Source organism: Rhinolophus sinicus, chromosome 3 (assembly GCF_057876585.1).
Source record: "Rhinolophus sinicus isolate RSI-liver-muscle chromosome 3, RSI-T2T, whole genome shotgun sequence".
NCBI lineage: Eukaryota > Metazoa > Chordata > Mammalia > Chiroptera > Rhinolophidae > Rhinolophus > Rhinolophus sinicus.
The window spans coordinates 164,254,301-164,277,050 of record NC_142503.1 but is presented as its reverse complement, the minus strand read 5'-3'; the positions used below and the strand labels follow the sequence as shown (position 1 = coordinate 164,277,050).

At 32.6% G+C, this 22,750-nt stretch overlaps 1 protein-coding gene across 9 annotated transcripts in view; it reads right to left on the bottom strand.

Annotated features, from left to right (window-relative positions):
* KTN1 (kinectin 1) overlaps nt 1-22,750 on the bottom strand; it is an 89,318-nt gene that overhangs the window by 15,641 nt on the left and 50,927 nt on the right. For 3 of the 9 annotated variants that reach the window (XM_019725774.3, XM_019725770.3, XM_019725772.3), the window contains exons 19-34: nt 21,165-21,199; nt 20,665-20,755; nt 19,920-19,988; nt 19,258-19,295; nt 18,484-18,574; nt 18,265-18,333; nt 17,120-17,157; nt 16,421-16,511; nt 16,277-16,345; nt 15,768-15,805; nt 13,584-13,674; nt 11,347-11,415; nt 10,290-10,327; nt 8,813-8,903; nt 6,697-6,783; nt 3,219-3,308 (exon numbers count right to left, since the gene is read on the bottom strand). In XM_019725774.3, the coding sequence (XP_019581333.3) occupies nt 3,219-3,308; nt 6,697-6,783; nt 8,813-8,903; nt 10,290-10,327; nt 11,347-11,415; nt 13,584-13,674; nt 15,768-15,805; nt 16,277-16,345; nt 16,421-16,511; nt 17,120-17,157; nt 18,265-18,333; nt 18,484-18,574; nt 19,258-19,295; nt 19,920-19,988; nt 20,665-20,755; nt 21,165-21,199 (1,095 nt within the window). The remainder of the gene's footprint in view (nt 1-3,218; nt 3,309-6,696; nt 6,784-8,812; nt 8,904-10,289; nt 10,328-11,346; nt 11,416-13,583; nt 13,675-15,767; nt 15,806-16,276; nt 16,346-16,420; nt 16,512-17,119; nt 17,158-18,264; nt 18,334-18,483; nt 18,575-19,257; nt 19,296-19,919; nt 19,989-20,664; nt 20,756-21,164; nt 21,200-22,750) is intronic. The other 6 variants (XM_019725778.3, XM_019725776.3, XM_019725773.3 and 3 more) reach the window with 3 other exon arrangements.

The following is a 22,750-nucleotide window of genomic DNA, read 5'->3' as shown; positions in this document are numbered from 1 at the left end:
AAAAAAAATTACATCCTCATATATAAATTTGAACCAAGACTAAATGGACACTATTAAAATCCCACTTAGCTTCAAATACTGGGATTCAATATAAATTAGTCAGCTGAAAAACAGATTTAGTTCTTTAAAGTTTATAAACCTTCTAGGTCATATAATTTAGATGTCCCCTTTGCTGATTTGCTTAGCAAAAAAGCAATAGGAAATATTATAATAAAAAAATTACTTCACGTATAAAAGCCCTTTTATATCTAATTATATCATCTTGTCATATTAAATTTAATTATCACTTTATCTCAAGGTAAATAGCTCATTACCTTTCATATCTTTGAAACCTAAACTGCTAGACCCTACGTAGCACATAGGAAGTATAATGTATTTCTTAAATACAGAGTACATGCAGCAATATTCAACTTTTAACAAGTAGGTAAACAAAAGCCATTATCATCACCTATGTCTTACAGTGATTTATAAATAGTTACAGTGTCGAAAAGATTTGGATGTTGAGGGTAGGTAACATTGCTGTTAACAATGAATTTGTTACATCAGAAAGAAATTTTAATGCTGGTGACCTTACCCAATCTTTAAAGAATACAAATTATAAATCATTAACTCTCTTGGTTCATAAAATACTGCCAAATAAATAAATACCCAAATTTCATTTCCATGAAGTAATAAAATATAAAGCAGGAATAAATAAAAACAGGTATAGCCACAAAGGAAAAAATATGAACTATATGAAGAACAACCCCTTCTTCTAAGGTTAACATAAGAACAACACTAGACCTGGCAATGTATTCATATATTTGCCCAATGCAAGTTATTTCATCAGTTCAACCCACAACGGTAGGTATCTACTAATTGATCAAACCTGAATATATCCTTAGTGGTTCCGACAGAAACAAAAAATCCTTTGCTTCTTGTGCAAGTTAAATGCAGACTATACAGAGATATAATCTAAGAGAATAGGCAGCTAAACTCAGACTTACATATAGAACAGGCCATTAAGTTTACTGACACCACACCCATCGCCCACAGAAAGAGCCAAGAGCTCCTTGGAGAATAGCTGATTCTAAGTTTGGGGCAGGAAATGTATATACTAGACGATAAACTGGGAACATCTCATCATACCACAAAACAAAGACGCTACCAAAGCTTAGCAGGGCTGTGTCAAAGGATTTGGCAGCCAGCTTAAAGAAGCTCCAATGGCCATGGAAAGACAAGCAGACCTTATAGATCTCCTGATGGAAGTGCACAACGCTGCCCATGAAGTTGTCTTGCCCCTACCTCATCCTGCCCACAAATCAGGCCTCTACTGGCTACCAACTTATGGAATACACACAGGACAGAAGTACATACTGGCATGACTGGGATCCAGTCAGCCAAATCCAGACAGAGAAAATGCATAGGAAACCACCAGGTTTTTTAAAAAGGGGGTGGGGGATTGCTGACAAATAGAAGGTAATAAAAAAGATCTAAGAGACATCTTAAACGGATTAAATGTTAACCTTATTTGGGTCCTGACTAAAACAACCTACAATAAGTAGTTATTATTTCATTAAAACAGATAATTTATGACAATGGAGAACTGTGAGTACTGACTAAATGTATAAAATTAAGGATTTTTAAAAAATGTACCATATTTTGCCATGTACAATGCTCACTCTTTTGCCCAAATTTGCAAAGGAAAAATAAGGATATGCATTATATATGGGTAGTACTAATTCCGTATCTATATAAATGTTTTTAATTTTTTATTTATGCTTATGAGTTAAACATGTAACTCTAGAAATCAGTAGCAATATCCATATGCAAAATAATACCCTGGAATATGATAATCAGTTTTGTTTACAACGAATTTGCAATGATAAAGAGTTCTTGGCCTCCAATGACGTGTAAATATCGTAAATTTGTTACTGGTACCTAAAATTTCTGGGACCTTGTATCTGTTCTTGTGTTTTATAATTATTTGTTATACAAAATTTTTTGTACCACAATTATTAAAACACAAATGCTAAAATTCCTTTATAATACAAAAAATAACTACCTAATTGCAAACAAATAAAAATTTGAATTAGGGGTGGCTGGTTGGCTCAGTTGGTTAGAGCGCAATGCTCAAAACACCAAGGTCGCTGGTTCAATTCCCACATGGGCCAGTGAGCTGCACCCTCTACAACTAGATTGAAAATAACGACTTGATTTGGAGTTGATGGGTCCTGGAAAAACACACTGTTCCCTAATATTCCCCAATTAAAAAAATTTTTTTTAAATAAGTTTGAATTAAAAAATTAAAACGAAAGGTTTTTTTCCGTGGCAGTGTAGGCCAAAAATGTGGGTGTGCATTATACACAGGAGCACATTATACACGGCAAAATACGGTAATAGTTTTTTTAAAGGAATCCTTATCTTTTAGACATATGTATACAGAAATATTTACAGATAAAAATGTTCTGATGTTTGACTTCCTTCCAAATGATCTAGAAGTGCAGGGTTGGAGGTAAAACAAGACTGTTTGTGTTACTGATCCATGCTATGCATTAGTAATTGTTAAAGTGGGATATTGGGCATATCAGGCTCATTATGCTATTCTCTGAGTATGTATACAATTTTCCATTAAAAACAAGAAAGACCTACATCATCATTTTAGGAAACTACAAGCATACTCACTGACTTTCTCTGGCCTCAAATATTCACTGTGTTAATTCTCTGAATCGAAGCAACTGTTCTCTCCTACTTAAAACACACATAACCTCAAGTAAAGCAAATTGTTCTATATTATCAAGACTTTTACTTGAAGACCAAAATCTTGAGTTTTGAAATGAAAAGAGCCTCATTCATAGCATTAAATACATTTAATTTAAAAAATAAAGTGTTCCTAAAACTATGAAGCAATCACTCAAAATGAAGTTATATTTTGAAAAAAGCCATTAAAAACATTATTGGTTTATTAACCATTAAGAATAATTCTTTCATTTACTATCCTCTAAATAATATATCTCATGTAAATTTTGTAGAATACAAAAGTATCAGCTGAATAAACAGAAATGAGTTCTGAATCAACTTATTGATCTTAACTACTCAAAAACACCCTACATTAAAAATGGAAAGGAATAAGGAATTGGTGCACTATTGAAACCAAGCACAGAGTACAGATGCTGCTCATTCACAACTTCTTGAACAATGAGAAAGATGTCATGTTTAAAAAAATAAATAAATCTTACCAAATTAGAAGAGACAGACACCTTTGGAAATAATTTTTTGAGAACTTCCTTAGCTTCCAATTCAACAGCTTCCACATGTTGTTGTCTTTCCTAAAGCAGAAGATGAACCAAATCAAACTTACAAGATCACAGAATTTAAAAAAATTTAAAAAAGGCTATGTATGGTCTTTTAAGCTCTAAGGGAGGAAAAAGTCATAGTTTTTAAAAACTTCATCTTACTAGTGATGAACATTAAAATTTCTCATTATAAATGTCAAAACACTTCCATAAGAAAAAATCTGCAAAATCTCTAAAGCATCCTAAATAACAAATAATATTTTACCTTAATCAAGCCAAGGCAACATCTGACAATTCTGACATTTTCCTTGCCATTAGAAATCAAGTGATTTGACTTTCCAGGGACAAATTAAAAAAAAAAAAAAAAAAAAACCCAGAATACACTTCCTGCAGCTGAAACTTTAAACTACATGTACAAAAAAACAAACAGAAAAAAAACTTTCTATAGCTGAAACAAACTACAAACTAAAGTACACATCTGGACAACATAACAGGCTTGTTGGCTGGCAAATCTCTCTACAAAAAAAAAAACAAAAAAAAAACACATCACTGATGGACTATAATGCCAAAGGATTAAAATAGCAACTTTCATAGTTCCAGCTTCAAGGTCAAGTGAAGCTACTTATGCTAAACAAAGCGGGGGGAGAGAGACAAAATTTGATGGGTGGTACATATGGGAAAAAAGAGAAGGGAAAACTAATGGCATATTACTTCGCCAATGCCAAGCCATCAAGATGACAATTTCTGACACTGTGTATGGACTCTGTCAGCTGTAAATTTAAAGTTAAGTATTACAAACACATGTCTAAATTTAGTGATTTTAAATTCAAGTCTAATGGGTATCAATTATTAACTCAAAACCATGGTTTGTCAAAATTAGGATAATGACTTGTTCACACTCCGAAATAAAAATCTAATATTCAAACTATCTCTACAAGACAAAAACCTGACACCTATAAAAATGCACATCTAAACCAAGCCAAGAAAATCATCTCAAAACAACATTTGTGAGTTCAACAGGTGATGAGAAGGCAAGCAAGCTAGAAAGATCTCAATCCTATTTTTCCCCCACGATTTAAATATGATCTTGGAAATCTATTACAGATTTAAGATGCACACACTTCAATTTAAGAAAATCTAATAACATGAAAATCTGAAGTTACTCAATAAAAGCTAGAGATTAATCATATTCTGTATATACAAAAAGCTGTGACTTTATTCAGCATTAGTGGCAGGATTTTTAAAATGGATGTTTTAATGGAGTACTGTCAATAATTCAATAAAGTCTACTGTTTTTAGGGAATACACCCACCTAACTGCATAAAATAAGATATACTCATTCAAGGAAAATGTTTAAATGCCAATTCAGAGATAATAAAGAGGTAATTTTTATCATCTGACCATAGAAATGGTAGAGCAATCGCTAAAGAAAATGTGAAAAAGAGACATTGGAACAGAAGTGTTTTGAAAACTTCACAAGGGAAAAAGAATCTAACTAAAGGAAATTGAGTGTCTAACTTTTAAACAAAATGCACCAAGATGAGAAAGTTGCTTTTAGTCTGTGATAACAATTTCAGCTAAAAAGTTTTCATTTGACATAGTAGTTTGGTTGTGGTTAGCAATTTCCATTCCACTTTTAACACCTGGAGAAGATCCAATATTGAAAATTGTATAATAATTTCCTTACTATTTTTATCTAAGTGTAATATAATAATATATAAATTATCTTTCATGTGCACCTGTCATTTATAATAGCTTCTCAAGAATATTTACTCCTTACAGCACAACTTGTGGTCCTGTGTCAATCAATATCACCTATGCTATCTGAGAACTATCTACTAGATTGGTGGAAAAGTAATTACGATTTTTGCAATTATTTTTAACCTTTTAAACTGCAATTACTTTTGCACCAACCTAATAGATCCCATTAGAAATAAAGACTACATTTATTATATATTCTGTTCTCTGTATGTTACTAGTTATGCAAGAAGCTATCATGAACTTGGTGAACAGTTTTGAAATATGAATAAATTCTTAAACTCATGACCAAGCACATGATGAAACACAGATAAATTCTAGCTTTCTTTTGGAATCATAATATGCAAGAATGCCTATCACAGGTGGCACATAACCTCTTGCAGGAATGACATGATATTCAGAAATCAGTACTTCCTAGGTACCCAGTCTCTTTAACAAAATAAAAGCTAAAAGGTAGCTCTTACCAGTGAAAAACAAAGCTATAAAAACAAGCAGAAACTATGCCCACTGCTGCCAGAACTGACTGCAACCACTCACAGTGAAACAACAATGCCCTACCTGGCCTAAATTTCTCTGGTCCCAATATCTGCCAGTTGTCTCAAGTTTAGGTTTTAGTGAAAATTAGGGCCAGATGAATAGGTATGTAAGTAAATTTCCATTACACTAGAGGAAATGTAACTATAAACATATAATTGATTAAAAATATTATGAAAGCTCTAAATATCCTTCAAATGTCACTAAGACTTGCATTTAAAAATCAACAGATTACCTTGGCACAAAAAATACTTACAGAATACTGAACTGAAACACGTAATTGACGAACTTTATTAACCCATCTGTAAAATTCAATACTCCTGTTCCACATTTATTCTTGGTAGGAATTTTCAAAATGCATGACTGAACTGGCACATTCATTCCTCTCAATCTTAGAAAACTACTTCTTTATAATTCATTAGAAATCTTCAAACGGGTGGAACTTGAACTCAGGGAGAATATCCTTTATCACACTGAAGACAGGGAGATAAGTGTTTCCGGAGTATTTTACATACTCTGGCCAAGAGAATTATCCCTTATATTAATATTCCACACTAAACATAACACATGCATCATTACTATCCAGCCACTCCAAAACTTCTAGTTTAATTCTGTTTCTCCTAAGGAACCATCCCCAATAACATACCCAGAAGTGACCCTTTCCTTGTACTTAAGACTTTTACCATTTTCCACCTTGTCTGAGTCATCTGGGTGTGTCCCCAAAAACCTGGAAGAATTCACTATACACTGTAGGTACACCCTACATGTTCAAACGTACTTAATTCAGTTAGATTTTTTTGGCTCAGGTTTTTTTGCAGTTTTCTTAACCAACCCAAGTGGCATATACTATCTGGACAAGAGCTTACATGGAGATAGGTCTCCCAAGACTCTTCAGCTGAAAGCAGTCATCACCAAAGCTCAAACAATCAGGTAATCACAACAAGCTAGCATGCCCAAAATTAAAGCTTCAAGTAGATGAAAAAAGCAGAGATGACAGAGATGATAAATGAGGATGATAAGGAGATTTTATATTTAAATTGCAGTATAATTAAATGCTTTAGTCTGATTTTAAAACAAGCTGCAGATTTTCTCAGTTCAACGGATTGTTTCTAGGAGTCAGCATTACAACCTTGGAAGTCTTGTTCACTTTCTCCTGCAGCATTTTTTCAGTTGATGCCAATGCTTCCATTGCTTCCCAGTTTTTCTCCCGAAGGTCCTAATCATTTTTAGAAAGAATGATTTCAGTTTATCCATTATTGAAAATTTTTTGTTTTTTACTTCATCAATATTTTGCACTGCATTTAAATGCTGGTTACTGCAAAATCATTTCAATGGGAAAGTATGTGCATTAGCAAAAAAAATAAAAAGCAATGTTTAGAAGTTTGAATGAGAAAATAGAGATGCCCACTTCCCATGTTTTAGTTTACACACCACCAAATATGCCAGCTTTAAAGTAATTATTGTGCCCATGTGACAGAGGAGAAAGCATTCAAAAGTAAACACACAAACCAAGATTAAAAATAAACACACAAGTATTGCAAAAAGCTTTACATGTGATTTTTAAGCAAGGCCTAGTATCACTTGTGGGACTTTCCACTGCAGCGTAACATTTCTCTAAACATGTTTTACTGAATAAACACATTCCAAGTCTACCTAGGAATGACATAGTAACTCACTGTGCTTCTTTATCTTTCTTGGCACGGTCAAACGTATATACCATAAAGCAACCTGACATGAACTGTATGAGCTACTTGATCAAGGCAAAGGGGGAGGCTGGAAAGCTATAAAACAGTCTCTTGGAAGATAAACAGAGGTCATTGGAAACTGAGGTCTGAAAGATCTATTATAACAGCATTTCATTAACAAATACAAAAAGGATAATCTGCTTTATTTCAGTCTTTCTTCAGATTTAAAAATCTAAACATATTAAAAACAAAAAATAAAAAGCCAATAATCACCATCTATTGAATGCTGACTTATGTACCCAATAATGCTCTTGGCGCTTCACACAAATTCTCGTTAACACTCAGAACAACCCTAAGAGATACTTATTCCCATTTTATAGATGGAGAAACCACAGTTCAGGTAGGTTAAGAAACTTGGTCAAGTGTATACAGCAAATGAAATGGCAGAACTAGAATGGACTGACGCTGAAATCTGCTAGTTTCCAGTGTCCTGGCCCTTTTCACACACACATCAATGCCTCCAGCGCTGCTGCTGCTGCTATATTAGACTGGAATTTACTATGCCTTCCTTTATCTCAGAATCCCGGTAAGAAAACAGTTAAGATGTTAGCAGTATCTTCACAAATTCACCTCAGGTTTTGTGGCCAAGCGATGCTGTTAGTACAGTAACATTACGCAAACATACAAGGGAAATTAACATACCTAATTTTGACAAACTCAGGGGTTCATGAACATTTCGATTTGTTAAATTAACAAATTAGTGCAAACTTTGAAAAATTTTACTTTCATTAGAAAACACTATCGATTTACTATCAATATCCCCTTAGATTTCAATAACATTTTTAACTTTGCTCAGTCTTAGCAATCATATTTTTATGTGCAAAAATTCCTTCTCTAGCAAATATGTTTCTAATCACAGGTATCACCTTCCGGTCATAGAGAACTTAAGAAATTCACCTTAATTCACTATTTATCTGTTCAGTAAGAGTATCAGGATTTGTATTTGTTAGGGTACTCTCCTTTCTCATTAAGCATAAATGTATTCAGGTTCTCAGACCTCTAACATTCTCAATTACCAAAATTTGAACCATTTGTCAGTTTAAAAAGGGAAATTCCAGAAGGTTTTGAAAGACATTATTGAAAATAGCAGGTTTGAATACTGACATTACTTTTAGTTTACAAAAAGGCTAGCCCAATTAAAATAAAAGGAAAACTTTGATTTTAAAATGTTGAGGTGAAAGAATAATTTTTCAAAATAAAAGGTCAACAGAAAGTCAACAGTATTTTCGTAATTTTTTTAAACCTGAAGCTATAATTATAGCTTCAATATTTAAAATAATATTCAGAAGTGTACCAATTGGTCTTTTCATTTAAAAAAAAATCTGCTCTCCAATAAAATTACCCCAATAATCCCAAAAATCCACACACAAAAGAGCACTTTCTTAGAAGATTCAGAAAATACCTAACGTGAAAGTAGATTTAAAAAATTGTGAACCATGGTATTTCAGTGAAATAACAAAAGAAAAACAACAAGTTTTACTCTGATAAAGATTTGCTTACATTGTTTTTCTTCCTCTGGTGTTCAACCGCATCCTTCAAAGAATCTAACTCATTCTGGAGATCAGTTATTTCTTTCTCTCTTTCTGAAATTCTAAACCAGAACATGAATACATATAGCCATATTTTAGGTAAACAGTGCATATAATACTTGTTACTACAAAATAAAAACAGCAAGTAGATAATGCTTTGAAAAATGCAAACTCTTTAAGCTTAGCTGTTACCGTAGAAAGCTTATCCATGAATTCTAATTTATAGAAATAATTTTTTAAATAATCTTTTACAATATGACATGCTGACATTTGTGTTAAAAAAGAAAAAAAAAATCACCCCCTAAGAAACAGTTCATGAACACATGAACTGCTATACTGTAGTTATTTCTATCTGGTGCAGTGAAGTAGCTATTTTCAAAAGAATGAAAATTGACGTAGAAGCATTCAATCCCTTAAATATATTTTTCCTCCCAGAGGTAATAAAATCAGTTGTGACTTTAAGTGGCTAGCCCACAACAAAAGTATGCTATTAATGTGAGGTGGGTCTTCTCTTGTCATTTTCATAACAGTCTCAGGATTCATGTTTTTCTCCTCCTGTCTAATGAGTTAGTTATTTCCCAGAAATGTAGAAAGCAATGGGAAACATTCACAATTCAATTCTGTTATCGTTGAAATAGCTTAGGTAGCAAGTTGAACAACAAATAGCTGTTCCCTAAGGATAAGGCTCTACAATAAGAGGGTGGCAAACTAGGACTCTGAGTCTGACCCACAGTCTGTTTTTGTATGGCCCAAAAGCCTAGAGATGATTTTACATTTTTAAAGAATTGTTTTAAAAAAAGAGAAAAGAAGCAGAGACCTAAGTTTGCCTACCCTTGCTCTATATAAACTCGATTCAATTTAACATTAAATAATTCTAAACTAGTAAACCACCAACTCTGAAAAACAATCATGATGGAATAACATTTAGTTACTTTTATCACCTAATATTCTTAAAGTGGTTGACATTTATCTGAAATGACTTTAAATGTAACCTCTTAAAGAAAAATAAAGGCCAACAATAAAAGAAAAATATTTTAGTAAAAGTCTAAAGGAGAGCAGCCATAAAGATTATTGATAAGTTTGTTTTTTCTTAACGCAGAAGCTAAACCAAAATTTGGATCATTCAATTCTACAATTATGTCAGAAGTAATAACAGAGATAATTTAAACCAAATAAGTAGTGTTCAAAGTATAGTTTAATTTGATTAGTGTTTTCGGAATGCCTGAAAAATCAGCATTTCCCTCAACAAAATGTTCAAAGAAATCCAAATGCCACAAAAAGGTACATTAGCTCAGCCAAAGGCACAGCTAAGCCTACAGTTTAAGAAATCCAAATAGAACTCTAAAAATTATGTGACCATTTGCATAATATTAAATTGCTTATTTGAGAACTAATTAGCACATAAAAAGTTACCACTTCCCAAATTACGAATCAAAATTATTACTTACATTTTTAATAGTGCTTCATGAGAGGAAAAAGAAGATGCCTATTAAAAAAGTTAAATGTTATTTCAAAACAAAGCTTTCTAGAAGATTTCAAAAAATTAATTCTTCTCAGATATAAATTAAGGCAACACCAAAGGTAAAAAAAATACCATATGCCTGTCACCAAGTAATTTTAATAAAAATATGTACAAATTTATGAAAGGTACTGAGTGCTAAATAAAATCTTCATTGTCACTACATACTTAAACCTTTTTATCAATTTCCTACTATGTGCAAAGCACTGAGTTAATACCTTAAAATTTTCATACTGCACATTTCACATTTGACTACATTAAGTTTCTAAAAGTCAAAAAATACCATAAACGAATTCAAAAGAAAAAGTAGAAAAAGTTAACTTGTATGTACCAAAAAGTTAATTTTACATAATATGTAAAGGTTACATAGCCCTTCACATCCCAAATTAAACTACTATAAGCTTCTTAGCAACAAGAACTAGTTTTTTTGCCCCTCAAAATGCCTTCTAGTTTATCCATATACATTCATAAAATAAATTAATTTAAAGGATATTCTGGTAACATCTTTAAGAAAAACATTTTTTTTTTTTTCCAAAACACAACTGTCCTCAAAAAAGTATTTTAAATAGTGGTAAACTATTGCTTATAACAGCACACATTTCTTAGTTTCTCTCCAATTACTGATGTTTTGTTTGGGGTAAGGGGTAGTAGGGTATACACATATGTTAAAACTGACCTCTACAGGATTTTAACTGACTTGCTAAGAAAGCAATTCTAGAGGATGTGAAAAATACACACACAAATACATACAGAGCTGGAATACAGATAGTAATATTATTTGTGTATACTTTGTAAATTTTAAATTTTGGATATGGCGGAGCAAACTGCTTTGTTTTTCAGGAAGTTCAATAAACACTTACAAATAAAAACACATACTTTATTCTCAATGAAAAGGCAAAATGGTATTTATGGTACAGTATTTATAGACAGTCATGGGTTATATAATTTTTCACCACATAAAAGGCAAGCCATCTAATAGTACCTACCTGTTGGTAGTTTTGTTGCTTAAGCTGCTCAATTTGGGATTTAAACAATTTGTTTTCATCTTGTACCTCCTATTTAAACAAAAATTAAACATCAATAACTAAACAGAGATTTTTATTTTCCACATAAACTTTGACACGTATCATACCAATCAGGAAAATTCTAAAATAGTAATAATTTTAAAAGGATGTAATAAGCCCTATATTAAAGCACATTATAAAATTAGAATAATTAAGTTATTTAGTACCAGCCTGGGCGTGGGTATGTCTCAATGGAAGAAAAAGGATACAGAAACAGACCAACTACCTATGAGAATTTAGAACAGGGTGACATTTCAAACCAGTAGGACAAATTCTAGTGATATTTTGGGCTAGATGTTACTTTGTTGTGGGGGGCTCTCCACATACTGTCTAATGTTTAGTAGTATCCATAGTCTCCAACCACTAGATGTAGCAGCACCCCTCTCCCACCAGCTGTGACAACCAAAAATGTCTCCAGATATTTCTAAATGTCCCCTGGGGGGGAAGAACTACTGCAGTTATCATGGATTTTTTAATAATGTGGCTAGCCATTTTTTAAAGTTGAAATGTTATCTACATAACTTAAATTACATATGAATAAAATATCTAAACAAAAAAAATTATGCACATGTTAGAAAACATGTGAAAATATTTTTATGATCACAGAGAGATACATTTCATTCCAAGACTTAAAAGTCAAAAAATTACTTATATATGAGTACATCAAAATTTCAAACTTCCAAAAGAGGCGGAAACATACAAACGACGACAAAAGAAAAACTTAACAAACCACCTAACATCTGACAAAGACTAATTTCCTTTATTATGTTAAAAATGATCTTATAGGGGCTGCCCAGTGGCTCAGGCGGTTGGAGCTCCCTGCTCCTAACTCCAAAGGCTGCTGGTTCGATTCCCACATGGGCCAGTGGGCTCTCAACCACAAGGTTGCTGGTTGAACTCCTTGAGTCCCACAAGGGATGGTGGACTGTGCCCCCTGCAACTAGCAACTAGCAATGGCAACTGGACCTGGAGCTGAGCTGCGCCCTCCACAACTAAGACTGAAAGGACAACCACTTGAAGCTGAATGGCACCCTCCACAACTAAGACTGACAGTCAACAAGTCCTGGAAGTACACACTGTTCCCCAATAAAGTCCTGTTCCCCTTCCCCAATAAAATCTTTAAAAAAAAAAAAAAATCTTATAAATTAGTAAGAAAAGGTCAACCCAGAAGAAATGTGGGAAAATTTAAGGCCAATTCATATACAAATGAAAACTGCTTAACTTTTCTCACAATCAAAAGCAAATTAAATAATCTAACCATCTGTAAAGAATACCAAATGTTTTCAATCTTGTCAGTGATGGAGAGGATGAAATAAAATGGCCCTCAGTTGGTGAGAATATAAATTAGTAAAAACACTTTTGGAGGGTGAGTTAGCATTATCTAACAAAGTTTAAAATAAATCTAGTTGGGAGGGAGAGGAAATGTGATGGAACCAACCATTGGAGCATGAAATGTGAGCAAGACTAGTACAAGGCAATGCAGGCATCTAAAATTTGCTATGATGTCAAATGAATGTTCTGCAAGTACTTTCAATATTAATTACATGAAGGTGAGGAGTTGCCGGTTTTCGATTTTAACTCTCTCTTCAAAAAAAACAAAGAACAAAAACTGTATAAACCTTTGACCCAAAATTTCACTTCCAGAAATTTAAAGGGCAGATATACTAGGAAATGTATTGAAGTATTGGAAATGTGTGGCCAAGGATATTCACTGTAGAAGTGTTGTAACAAGAAACCCAACTCTAAATAATCTAGGTATCTGTAAACTAGAATCCATATACTAGAATTGGTTGTAAAATGATGATACAACCATACGAAAGAATATGATGAAGCTATTAAAAGTTAAAGATGGAAATGTGTTTACTGACAAGATCTCAAAAACATTATTAATTGCGAGTAGGGGAAGCAAAATACTAAAGTATGTACGGTTAAATATCGTATGTTTAAAAAGCAAGTATACACAAACACATTTTATGCATGGGCACTTTCTCAAAAGATATACAAATGATAGTATGACGGTCAATTATCTCAGGAATAAGAACCAATATCTGGGTAGAAAGGACAGTCATTCTGTATTCTATTTTCTTTTGTAGTAGCTAAAATAGTGTTAAAAACATGCAAAGATAATGATTTACACAATTTTAAGTAAACATATTCACCTGTAACTGCTTTGTTTTGCTAGACAGATCATTCTCCCTCTCTTTCAGTATAGTTTCTACTCTTTTCATTTCATTTTCCTTTTCTTTCAACCTAGAATTTTTACAAAGACATTATATTTAGTTATACACATAAAAGGGACAACCAGACTCCAATATCATATGTAAGAAAAAAAAAAAAAAAGATGGCAGAAACAATGCCTATCAACTTTCTCCCCATATTATATCAACTTATAAATTTGTTTTAAAAGACACTTATTTCCAATATTATTCAACTTAAAGTCAAGTACATCATAAAACTGCTACAGTTTACTTCCTACGTAATATTTCTTAGGCAAGTATGGCTGTATATAGGAGGGAAATCTGAAATAACAATCATAATTAGTTCACCCTGGAACTTTACTCTTAACCCTTTGTACTGAAGAGATGCTACATAAAATTTAATCTGGTTCTCCCTGACCCAGCACAGACATGTCTTACTGTATCCAGCCCAAGTGAATCCCACTGACCCTTGTCATCCTAAATACAGACCTCTCTAGCATAACACTTAAAACTACTAAAATGATCTGTTTAATTATCTATATCCTCAGGACAGGAACCCATTTTAGCCATTTCAGTATTCCCAGTATAATAGTCTCTCAAATATTTGCTGAGTTGAATGTTATTTTTATCCCACCTTAATATAGAAAGAATTTCAAGATGTTTATAGGTCAACTTAAAAAATAACAAAAAAACCATACATGAAAATTGGTATTAAAAACTGAAAAGAAACAGCAAAATTTAAATACATGTGGCTAAGTGAAGGAAGCCAATCTTAACAGGGTACATGCTACTGTATGATTCAAATTAAATGGTGTTCTGGTGAAACTATAGAGGCAGTAAAAAATCAGCAGCTGCCAGGACTTGGAGGTTGGGAAGGGAGGAAAGGAGAGAGGGAAAGATGAATAGGTGGAGCACAGGAGATTTTTAGGACAGTGAAACTATTTTTTGTAATACTGTAATGATAGCTATATGTCATTATACATCTGTCAAAACCGATAGAATGTACAAGACAAAGAGTGAACCCTAATGGAAACTATGACTTTAGTTAATAATGTATCAATATTGGTTCATCAATGGTAATAAATTGTACCATATTAATGCAAGACGTAAATAACAAGGGATATGGGGGACACAGAAAGTCTATTTTTAATATTTTTCTGTCAACCTAAAACTGCTCCCCCCAAAAAATATTCTATTAGTTTTTTAAAAAAGAAAAAAAAATGTGAGGTAGAAATAAATCTAAAAGCATATACTGTAGTAATCTGCATGCCTACTACAAATAGGCCACAAACGTCTCTAAGCTTTCTACTAGCAAATGTGACAACAGCACCTTGGCAGTTACACAATGCTCACGAGATAATCAGTTGTAAGTACAAATGAGCAATCTTGGTGCCAAGAACAGAGACATCGCCTTTGTCTTTGTAAAGACAATGACCTAACTAGATATCCTTAATATCTTACTTTTTAGTATATGTGCTGCCGAAGCGAGCACAGCAATATCTTACTTTAAAGACACAGATTCAAAGGTTCACTTCTTAAACCAATAAAGACTAATGGCATCACATCAAAGCAAAAATCTCTTAAATTGTATAGGGGACCAAAAAGATGAAGTCCAGATACCCTTCTCACAACTGTAAACTGATTTAGTTTAAGGGAGCAGACTTTATAGGATAAAAAATTTTCTAGGATAAATGTCTACAAAGACTGGTATTTCTTATGCTGATCAGATTCATATTTTTACTATTCAAGCATAGTATAACTGACATAACAGGTACCCTTTTCCCCAATAACCAGGTTACTTTTATAGAAAGATTCATATTATCAAGATTTTGGCTAAATATTATCTTCTGGTTAATTCAAAGATATTCTTTCAAATACTAAAATAATTTAAATTTGAAATAAATCTAACCTCTCTTTGCAATAATTGCATTCCTTGTTTTTAAAAAACTGGATAAAGGCTCCTGGTATCTGAAAGCACTTAAAGGGCCTCTGTTTTATTATACCAAACAGACTTAGCTTATTTGCCTCTGGACTATAATTCTACTTAACAAGAAAGTTAATGACTTAGAAGAAACTCATAACATTCAAGCACATTCTGGAAAATTAGAACTTCCTCTTTAAAATGCTGGCTAAAAGTATACTTACATAGTCTCAAGTTCTTCAAATTGTGATGCAGAACATGCCTAAGAAACAGATGCACATTTTTAGTTTTAACATCAAAAAGATAAGGTACTACAACACACACACACACACACACACACACAATCAAATAAAAACATAAGTATGTATGGTAAATTTAAGATTGGGCTATGTATAAAACAAAGACATGAACTTTAACTTAATTTTTAATATCCACTTCTTAAAGCATTACAGATTAATATACCAATTAAACAGACACCTAAGAATGAACTTAAGAGTCCATATGAAAATGTAAGGATAGAAAATGCTTTTAGGCTTAGGTTAACAAATCAGGCAGTAACAGACTTGAAAGAGATAAAAGTTAACTTGTTTTATCAATAACAACAAAATTATAGTACAACAAAATTTTTATGGCATAGAAACTCACAGAACATTAATTACTTTGCTTTCTAATTCAGTAAAACAAAGATTTTTCATTACTTATGTAATATGCTGTTAATCTGTTTATACTATACCTCTTTCAAGTTATGTTGTGCTACCTCCTGAACATGAGCTTTTAAAGATTCATTTTCTTCTTGAAGATCCTGAAAAAGAATAGGTATGAATTGAATTGATATTCAAGTATAAAAAAGGTATTCATTTTGTTTTTAATTTCTCACCTGTAACCATTTCCCTCTGTTGACTAGATCTTTCTCCTTCTCTTCTAAAACAGTCTTCATGGTATTCATCTGTTCCTCCTTTCCTTTTAACCTGACAATAAGTTAACAAGAGCTATCAATTAAAATGTTACAGGACTATACAAAGCAAAAATAATGAAGAATGGAAAAGTTTATTTTAGTTGCATTCACAGCTGAAACTGATTAAAATAAACTAAAAAATAAATATTTTAAGTATAAAGGCATACAAGATTTTGGAGATGTTAAATTAAGAAGCATTGGATGATTAAAGAAAAGAGTTTCATCTATCACTGAAAATCCAAACATTGAGTAAATTAGGGTAGCTCTACTCTCACCCCAAATCACCTGTTTAACTCAACACCAGCAAGTATAGACAGCTTATTATAACGGTTTGGGTATGAATACATAGCCAAGTTTTACAGTGAGCAAAGAGCAACATGTCAATTTAAGGTCATATTCAGATTATGAGTCATGAAACATAAAACTTCCCACTCTATCCCCATCAAAAAGCCCTATTGGTTAAGTCTTAATGAAAAACTCAAGTTCTTGAGGTCTTTTTGAGGTATAATTTGATATTCCCTAAAATATTACTTGAAATCAAATAAAAAGCTACGATTTTCGTAATTGTATTTAACTTACGGAAAAGTGATATTTAAGGGAAATTAGAGAAATGTTACTTACAAGTTCTGAAGCTCCTGAACTTGAGAAGTGATAGATAACTGAAATACAAAGAAAAAGGCAGGAAAAAAAGCAATTCATAATCCTTTCAATTTATCTTATTAAGCTTTACGATGAATTTTAAAATGTGTACACTTCCAATTACAAAGATCCTAGCTGAATTATTCATGCCAAAATTAGATGTGTTTTGCTTTTGCCTTCTCTTGACTCTAACGAGAGTAAGAGTAACAAACTAAAAATGTAAGGTAGGAGGGGAGGTGGTAACAAGGAATACAGTTATGAAGAATAAGTCTAAATAATGTGATACCTCTAAAATTGTGAAAATCAGAATATTAAACTGTCCACTTATCTCCCTACCACATCAGAGCTCTTCTCCTTCCTAGTCTTCAAGGCCAGCTACTCAACAGTACTCCCCATTGTCCTCATTCAATCTCACACAGTTCAATAGTACCTTTTATCCCCCACTATCTTCTCATAGTCCCTTCAGATCTTGACTTAGATGTCAATTCCCCAAGAGAAGACTTTCATGACCTCTCAATCTATGTATTAAAAGAGTATGATCTTTTCATCATACCCTGTTCGTTCAACACATTATCTCCAATCACTACCATAGTGCTTTGACAAGTAGGAGGAACTCAATAAATATTGTTGAGTGAATCTACTGGATGAATGAATTAATCATCTCTTCCATGCAATCTCACCATTTTATTAATGAAGCCTTATCAGATTAAATTCACCAAAACCCAACTGTTTTCAGTAACCATTTCTACCTTGAAATCCCCCAATGAAATCTGTACTTTGTTTTACAGGCAAAGGTTGAGCAATACATATTCTGTCACAAAACATTATGGTCCATGCAGTTAAAAAAAAAAAAAGATTTACCAAAGTGTTTTGTTTTTTTATGTTGGCAAACAAAAATGAATCATTAATACAGAAAACTTTTTAGGAAAGAATCTTTAACAGTTAAAAGATATAATGATTAAAATATCAAGAACACTTTCTCAAATCAGGCAAAAAAATAAGCACATAACCCAATATACTTACAGCACACTACTAAAAGTTTTTTTCTGAGTAACGAAAAAAACCAAGTAGCTCATAAATTCACATACACTAACAAATCTATCATGCTATGGCTCTGAGATTTTTACCTGTTGAGCCTTTTCAAGCTGGGTATTTCCTATTTCTTCTTTTAGAGCCTCTATTTCCTGTTTCAAATCCTTGACAATGACAAAACAAGACAAGATTGGACAATGGAAACACAGAAATTGACATAAAATGCAATGTACAGATGAACACATGAAATTGAATGGTATTCACTAAAGTTGATAAACAAAAAAACAAACACATAGTTTTCTATCTCCCAATACCTGAATAGTTTTCTCCTTATTAGCAACTTTGAGAAGTTCAGCTTCCAGAAGCTCTTCCACAGACTTGATCTTTCCATCTTTTTCATGGATCCTTAGATAAACACAGTATTAAACTTAAGTAGAAATCACCAGTGCCACCAATTACAATATAAAATAGCACCAAATCATAAATAAGCTCACCAAATGAACTCTCCCCATTTAAGTAAAATAGCAATATATCTTGCAGACACACGGGGAAAAAATACTTAAAGCTCTTCCTAAATGAGAATCAGTCACTACCAAATGGCTGAAGCCTGTGCACACAAGAAGCTGGTGACGTGCTTCAAAAGTACACAGGAAATTTAAGATCTGTACCCTGAAGAACACTAAGGAGAATCAAGCTCCTCTCAATAATACTGGCTTCTAGGGCTCTGAAAGCTGTAGCAGAACTTACACACAATTACGGCATCTAACTTTACAGATGCCTCAGAAAGAGGTGCAAGCAAGGAACTGACTTCTCTATTCAATAAAACCTGTTCTTTAACAGCTCCTACCACAGAAACAGAAAATTAATAATTCAATGCCGCAAGTTAAGAAAATAAATGGAATTCTGAAAATAAATTTTTTAACTATCATGTTGCACTGGAAAAGCACAACTTAACCCGTCAATGAAAAATCTGGCTGAAGGTTAACCTAACATACATCAGCTATCTCAACTACACAACACCAGATTTATCAACACTAAGAAAAATGGACCAAAAGAGAAAGATCAAGTTTAATAATGTCATTACTTACACTTTCTTAAGTTCTTCAACTAGAGATGCAAAAGAAACCTGGAAATATGAAGGTATACTGCTTAGTAATTTGCTCAAAATATAAATGAGTCAGAAACAGGGATGTATGTTTTCTTTAAATTTTCCACTACACCAAAATCCAAATGGGAAAAGTAAACCCAGGTATTAATTCTCTCTAGATTTTTTTAATGTCATAATTATGAAAAAGAAAAGCACTTTGAAAGTAAGCAGCTTCAAAGCTATCATGGTAAGTGTGGGCCAAAAGAAAAATCAACAGATAGATGTTGAAATTATTGAATTAATATTTCTAACCAAAGAGAAAATACAACTAAAAGATTACCTAATTTCAGACAGTGCTTTCTACTATTATTTAGTGTCTTATCTGATATGTGTATACTCAACACCTTTCATCATTGCTGTAAGAAGCAATGGCATCCTAGCCAGAGTACTCCACCTAGTGCTTGGGATACATCAGCATCCAATACTGATAATCAGTCTCTATTACAGATAATCAAGTCACTAATCATGCACAGATTAAATCCGTAATTGAAAATTAACATGTTGGAGAAGGGAGGAATAAACAACAGACTTGCTAAGTCTGAATATAAGAGGTTTGTCCATTGTTTAAAAGAAAATGGTTGCAGGATCTACTAAAAACATTACCTGATCATTTTGTTTAGCCTTTAAGTCCTGAACTTCTTTGGTCAGAGATGAATTTTCTGTTCTTATTGCCTTTTTCAAAGACATATAAACACAACATACTTTTATTTTCCGAAAAAATAGCTAGCTTCAAAACAAACTAGCTTGTCATTTTTCTTTAGCTGCTTCTTTCTCTCTGGAAGGCCCAGAAATCTCACTTCTTTCATATGTCTATAGCTGTGTAACTTCTAGAGCTAGCCAAACGGATTTTTAATTCAATTATCCCCACAAGTATTTCTGTTTCCACAACCTCCCAATACATAGCATACCACTTGTCACTTTAAACTCAAATACATCGTTTATTTTTTTCCAGTAACCCTATCTATCCTAATCAAGTTAGTTAATGATAATTATAAAATAGAACTGCAGTCTCTCCTTCTCTGGCCTCCAATACTATTTCATGAACTTATGAAGTCTGCTAGTTATCATTTGGTTATAATTTGCGCATGAGTGGAGGTGGGAAAATATATACTACAAACCTTAACAACAGTAACTGCTTAATTAAGGGAATGAAAGCTACAATCAACTATGCATTTTTGTATTTCTAATAAAGTTTTAAATTTAATGAAAAAAATCATATAAAGTCACAAAATGTGAATAACTAACATGAAGTTTAAAAGCTATGGGAAAAATCTTACACAAATTACAGTGAAACCCCTTCATGTTCATTAAATAACCACAAGAAAAACAAATCTACAAAATGCTTTACATTCAGTTCCTCTTCTTTAGTGGCCACCTGAATAAGTCCAGTTTCAAGTAATTCTTCCACAGTCTTCAACTTCTCATCTTTTTCTTGAATGCTGAAATTATAAATTTTAAAAACTGTATGAACTATTTTTCAAGGTAAATAAATGAATGGTATCATTCATGAATGTTCTCCGTGGATCAACTCCTGTGTCTATCATTCCATAACAAACTTGTAATTCTAGAAACGTTTCTCAGGATCTAAGGGTTATTTACTCTTTACCGATAAGTAAATGCACACATGCATTCAAGTAATGCATGCTTACGTGCTGGCCTAAACAAATAAATCATTGTCACACATGACACCCACAAACCTAATGTAATCCCTAATCAACGGTACCACTCTGCCATTATGAAATGCAAAAAGAATTTTAAAAATCTAGATTAACCTAGTTAGTAATTCTGTTACCTCAAATTTGGTAGAAGTGTCATTAAAACATAAAAAAGAAAATTTTAAACTCTTACCATTTTTCCATTTGTTCCACAACATCTTTATTAGGCTAAAATAAAAATCACCAAAAAAAGTTTAATTTTACCAAATTTGCATGACATAAAACTAGTTTAGAAATAGAATGCTACTATGAAAATTGTTTAGTTTTCATCAGAGCCAAAATTTAGGAAGATGATCCATAGTTGAAGACTGCTAATAATTAAAGAATTAATTTATATAACACAAGACAGAAGAGAAGCAGCTATACAAAAGACAGAAAAAGTATAAAATAAGCTGGCAAAATGAATTAGTATGCTATGAATAATTTTTTAATTACTATAAAAGAAAATCTTAAGGATAAGAAGAGAATCTGCCTTACTTCCTTTACATTAATTCAATTCTTCAAATATAAAAATTCCGAGGTTCTAAGGCCTCACAGATCAGGAAGGAGGCTTTGTTCTTTCTTTTTATAAAATGATTTTTTTAATTGTCAAAACTTTCAAAAGGTGTAACATATATAATAGACAGGTGCATAAATCCTGTGTACAATTCAATGAATTATTATATAACCACCACCAAGACTAATACATAGAATACTTTCAAATTGCAGAAACAACACATGAACACATTCTTCTTGCAAAGCATTAAAACATGCCATGTAAGATAACCCTGCCTTTGACCCCTTCCTGCCATCCCCACAGATACAAAAGTACCCACTGTCATAATTCATTGTGTGTCCAGAAGCAGGGCTTTCCCCTAAGCGTTCCCAGGCTTTCAGGCAACTAAGCACCCTGGCAAAACAGACCTGGGGTCCTTTTCCTTGAACATTCTCTTCCATCCATTCCCACCTGCTCTCTCCTAATTTCACTAGTTTCTTAATTTATTTCCAATGTTATCTGAACTATTTTTCACAAACACTATTAATTTTTCCATTGCCAAATCCAAATCCCAAGATTCCACTTACATATTTCTAAAATCAACCCCCTTTTCTTCAATGCCCGAAGTTAGGCTCTCAGCTTTACTCATTTCAAATATCACAATACTCTTATAATTCTTCCCACTGCCTCTAGTCCACAGGATTATTTTGTGAGTACAGTTAGAACTTCCAAATGGGAAAAAATTTTCCTACCATCAGAAAGGAGATAGGAGCTGTCAAACGTACATTAAATCAGGTTTATAAACTGAATAATAAACCATGCAACAGGTTTATAAATTTTCCATTAAGATGGTTTTTGTCCATCTTTATAAATACCATCTCACATAAATACAACACAAAATTTGTAACTAGGTAAGGTGATGGATGTTAACTATACTTATTGTGGTGATCATTTTGCAATATACACAAATTGAGTCATTATGTTGTAAACCTAAAACTAATATGTTATATGTCAATTATAGCAAAAAAAAAAAAAAAAAAAGACAACACTATTAAGTCCAAGTTTATCTGCACCTTAATCATTTAGTTGTATTTTACCTTTAGTCCTACATACTTCTCCACTATATAAATACAAACAGCTCACTGTCACCAGAGTGATCTGTCTAAAATGCTAGACAAAACATACTTACTCCTTCTTACAACACCCTTCAGTGGCTCACCCACATGCTAAATCAAGTTCACGGT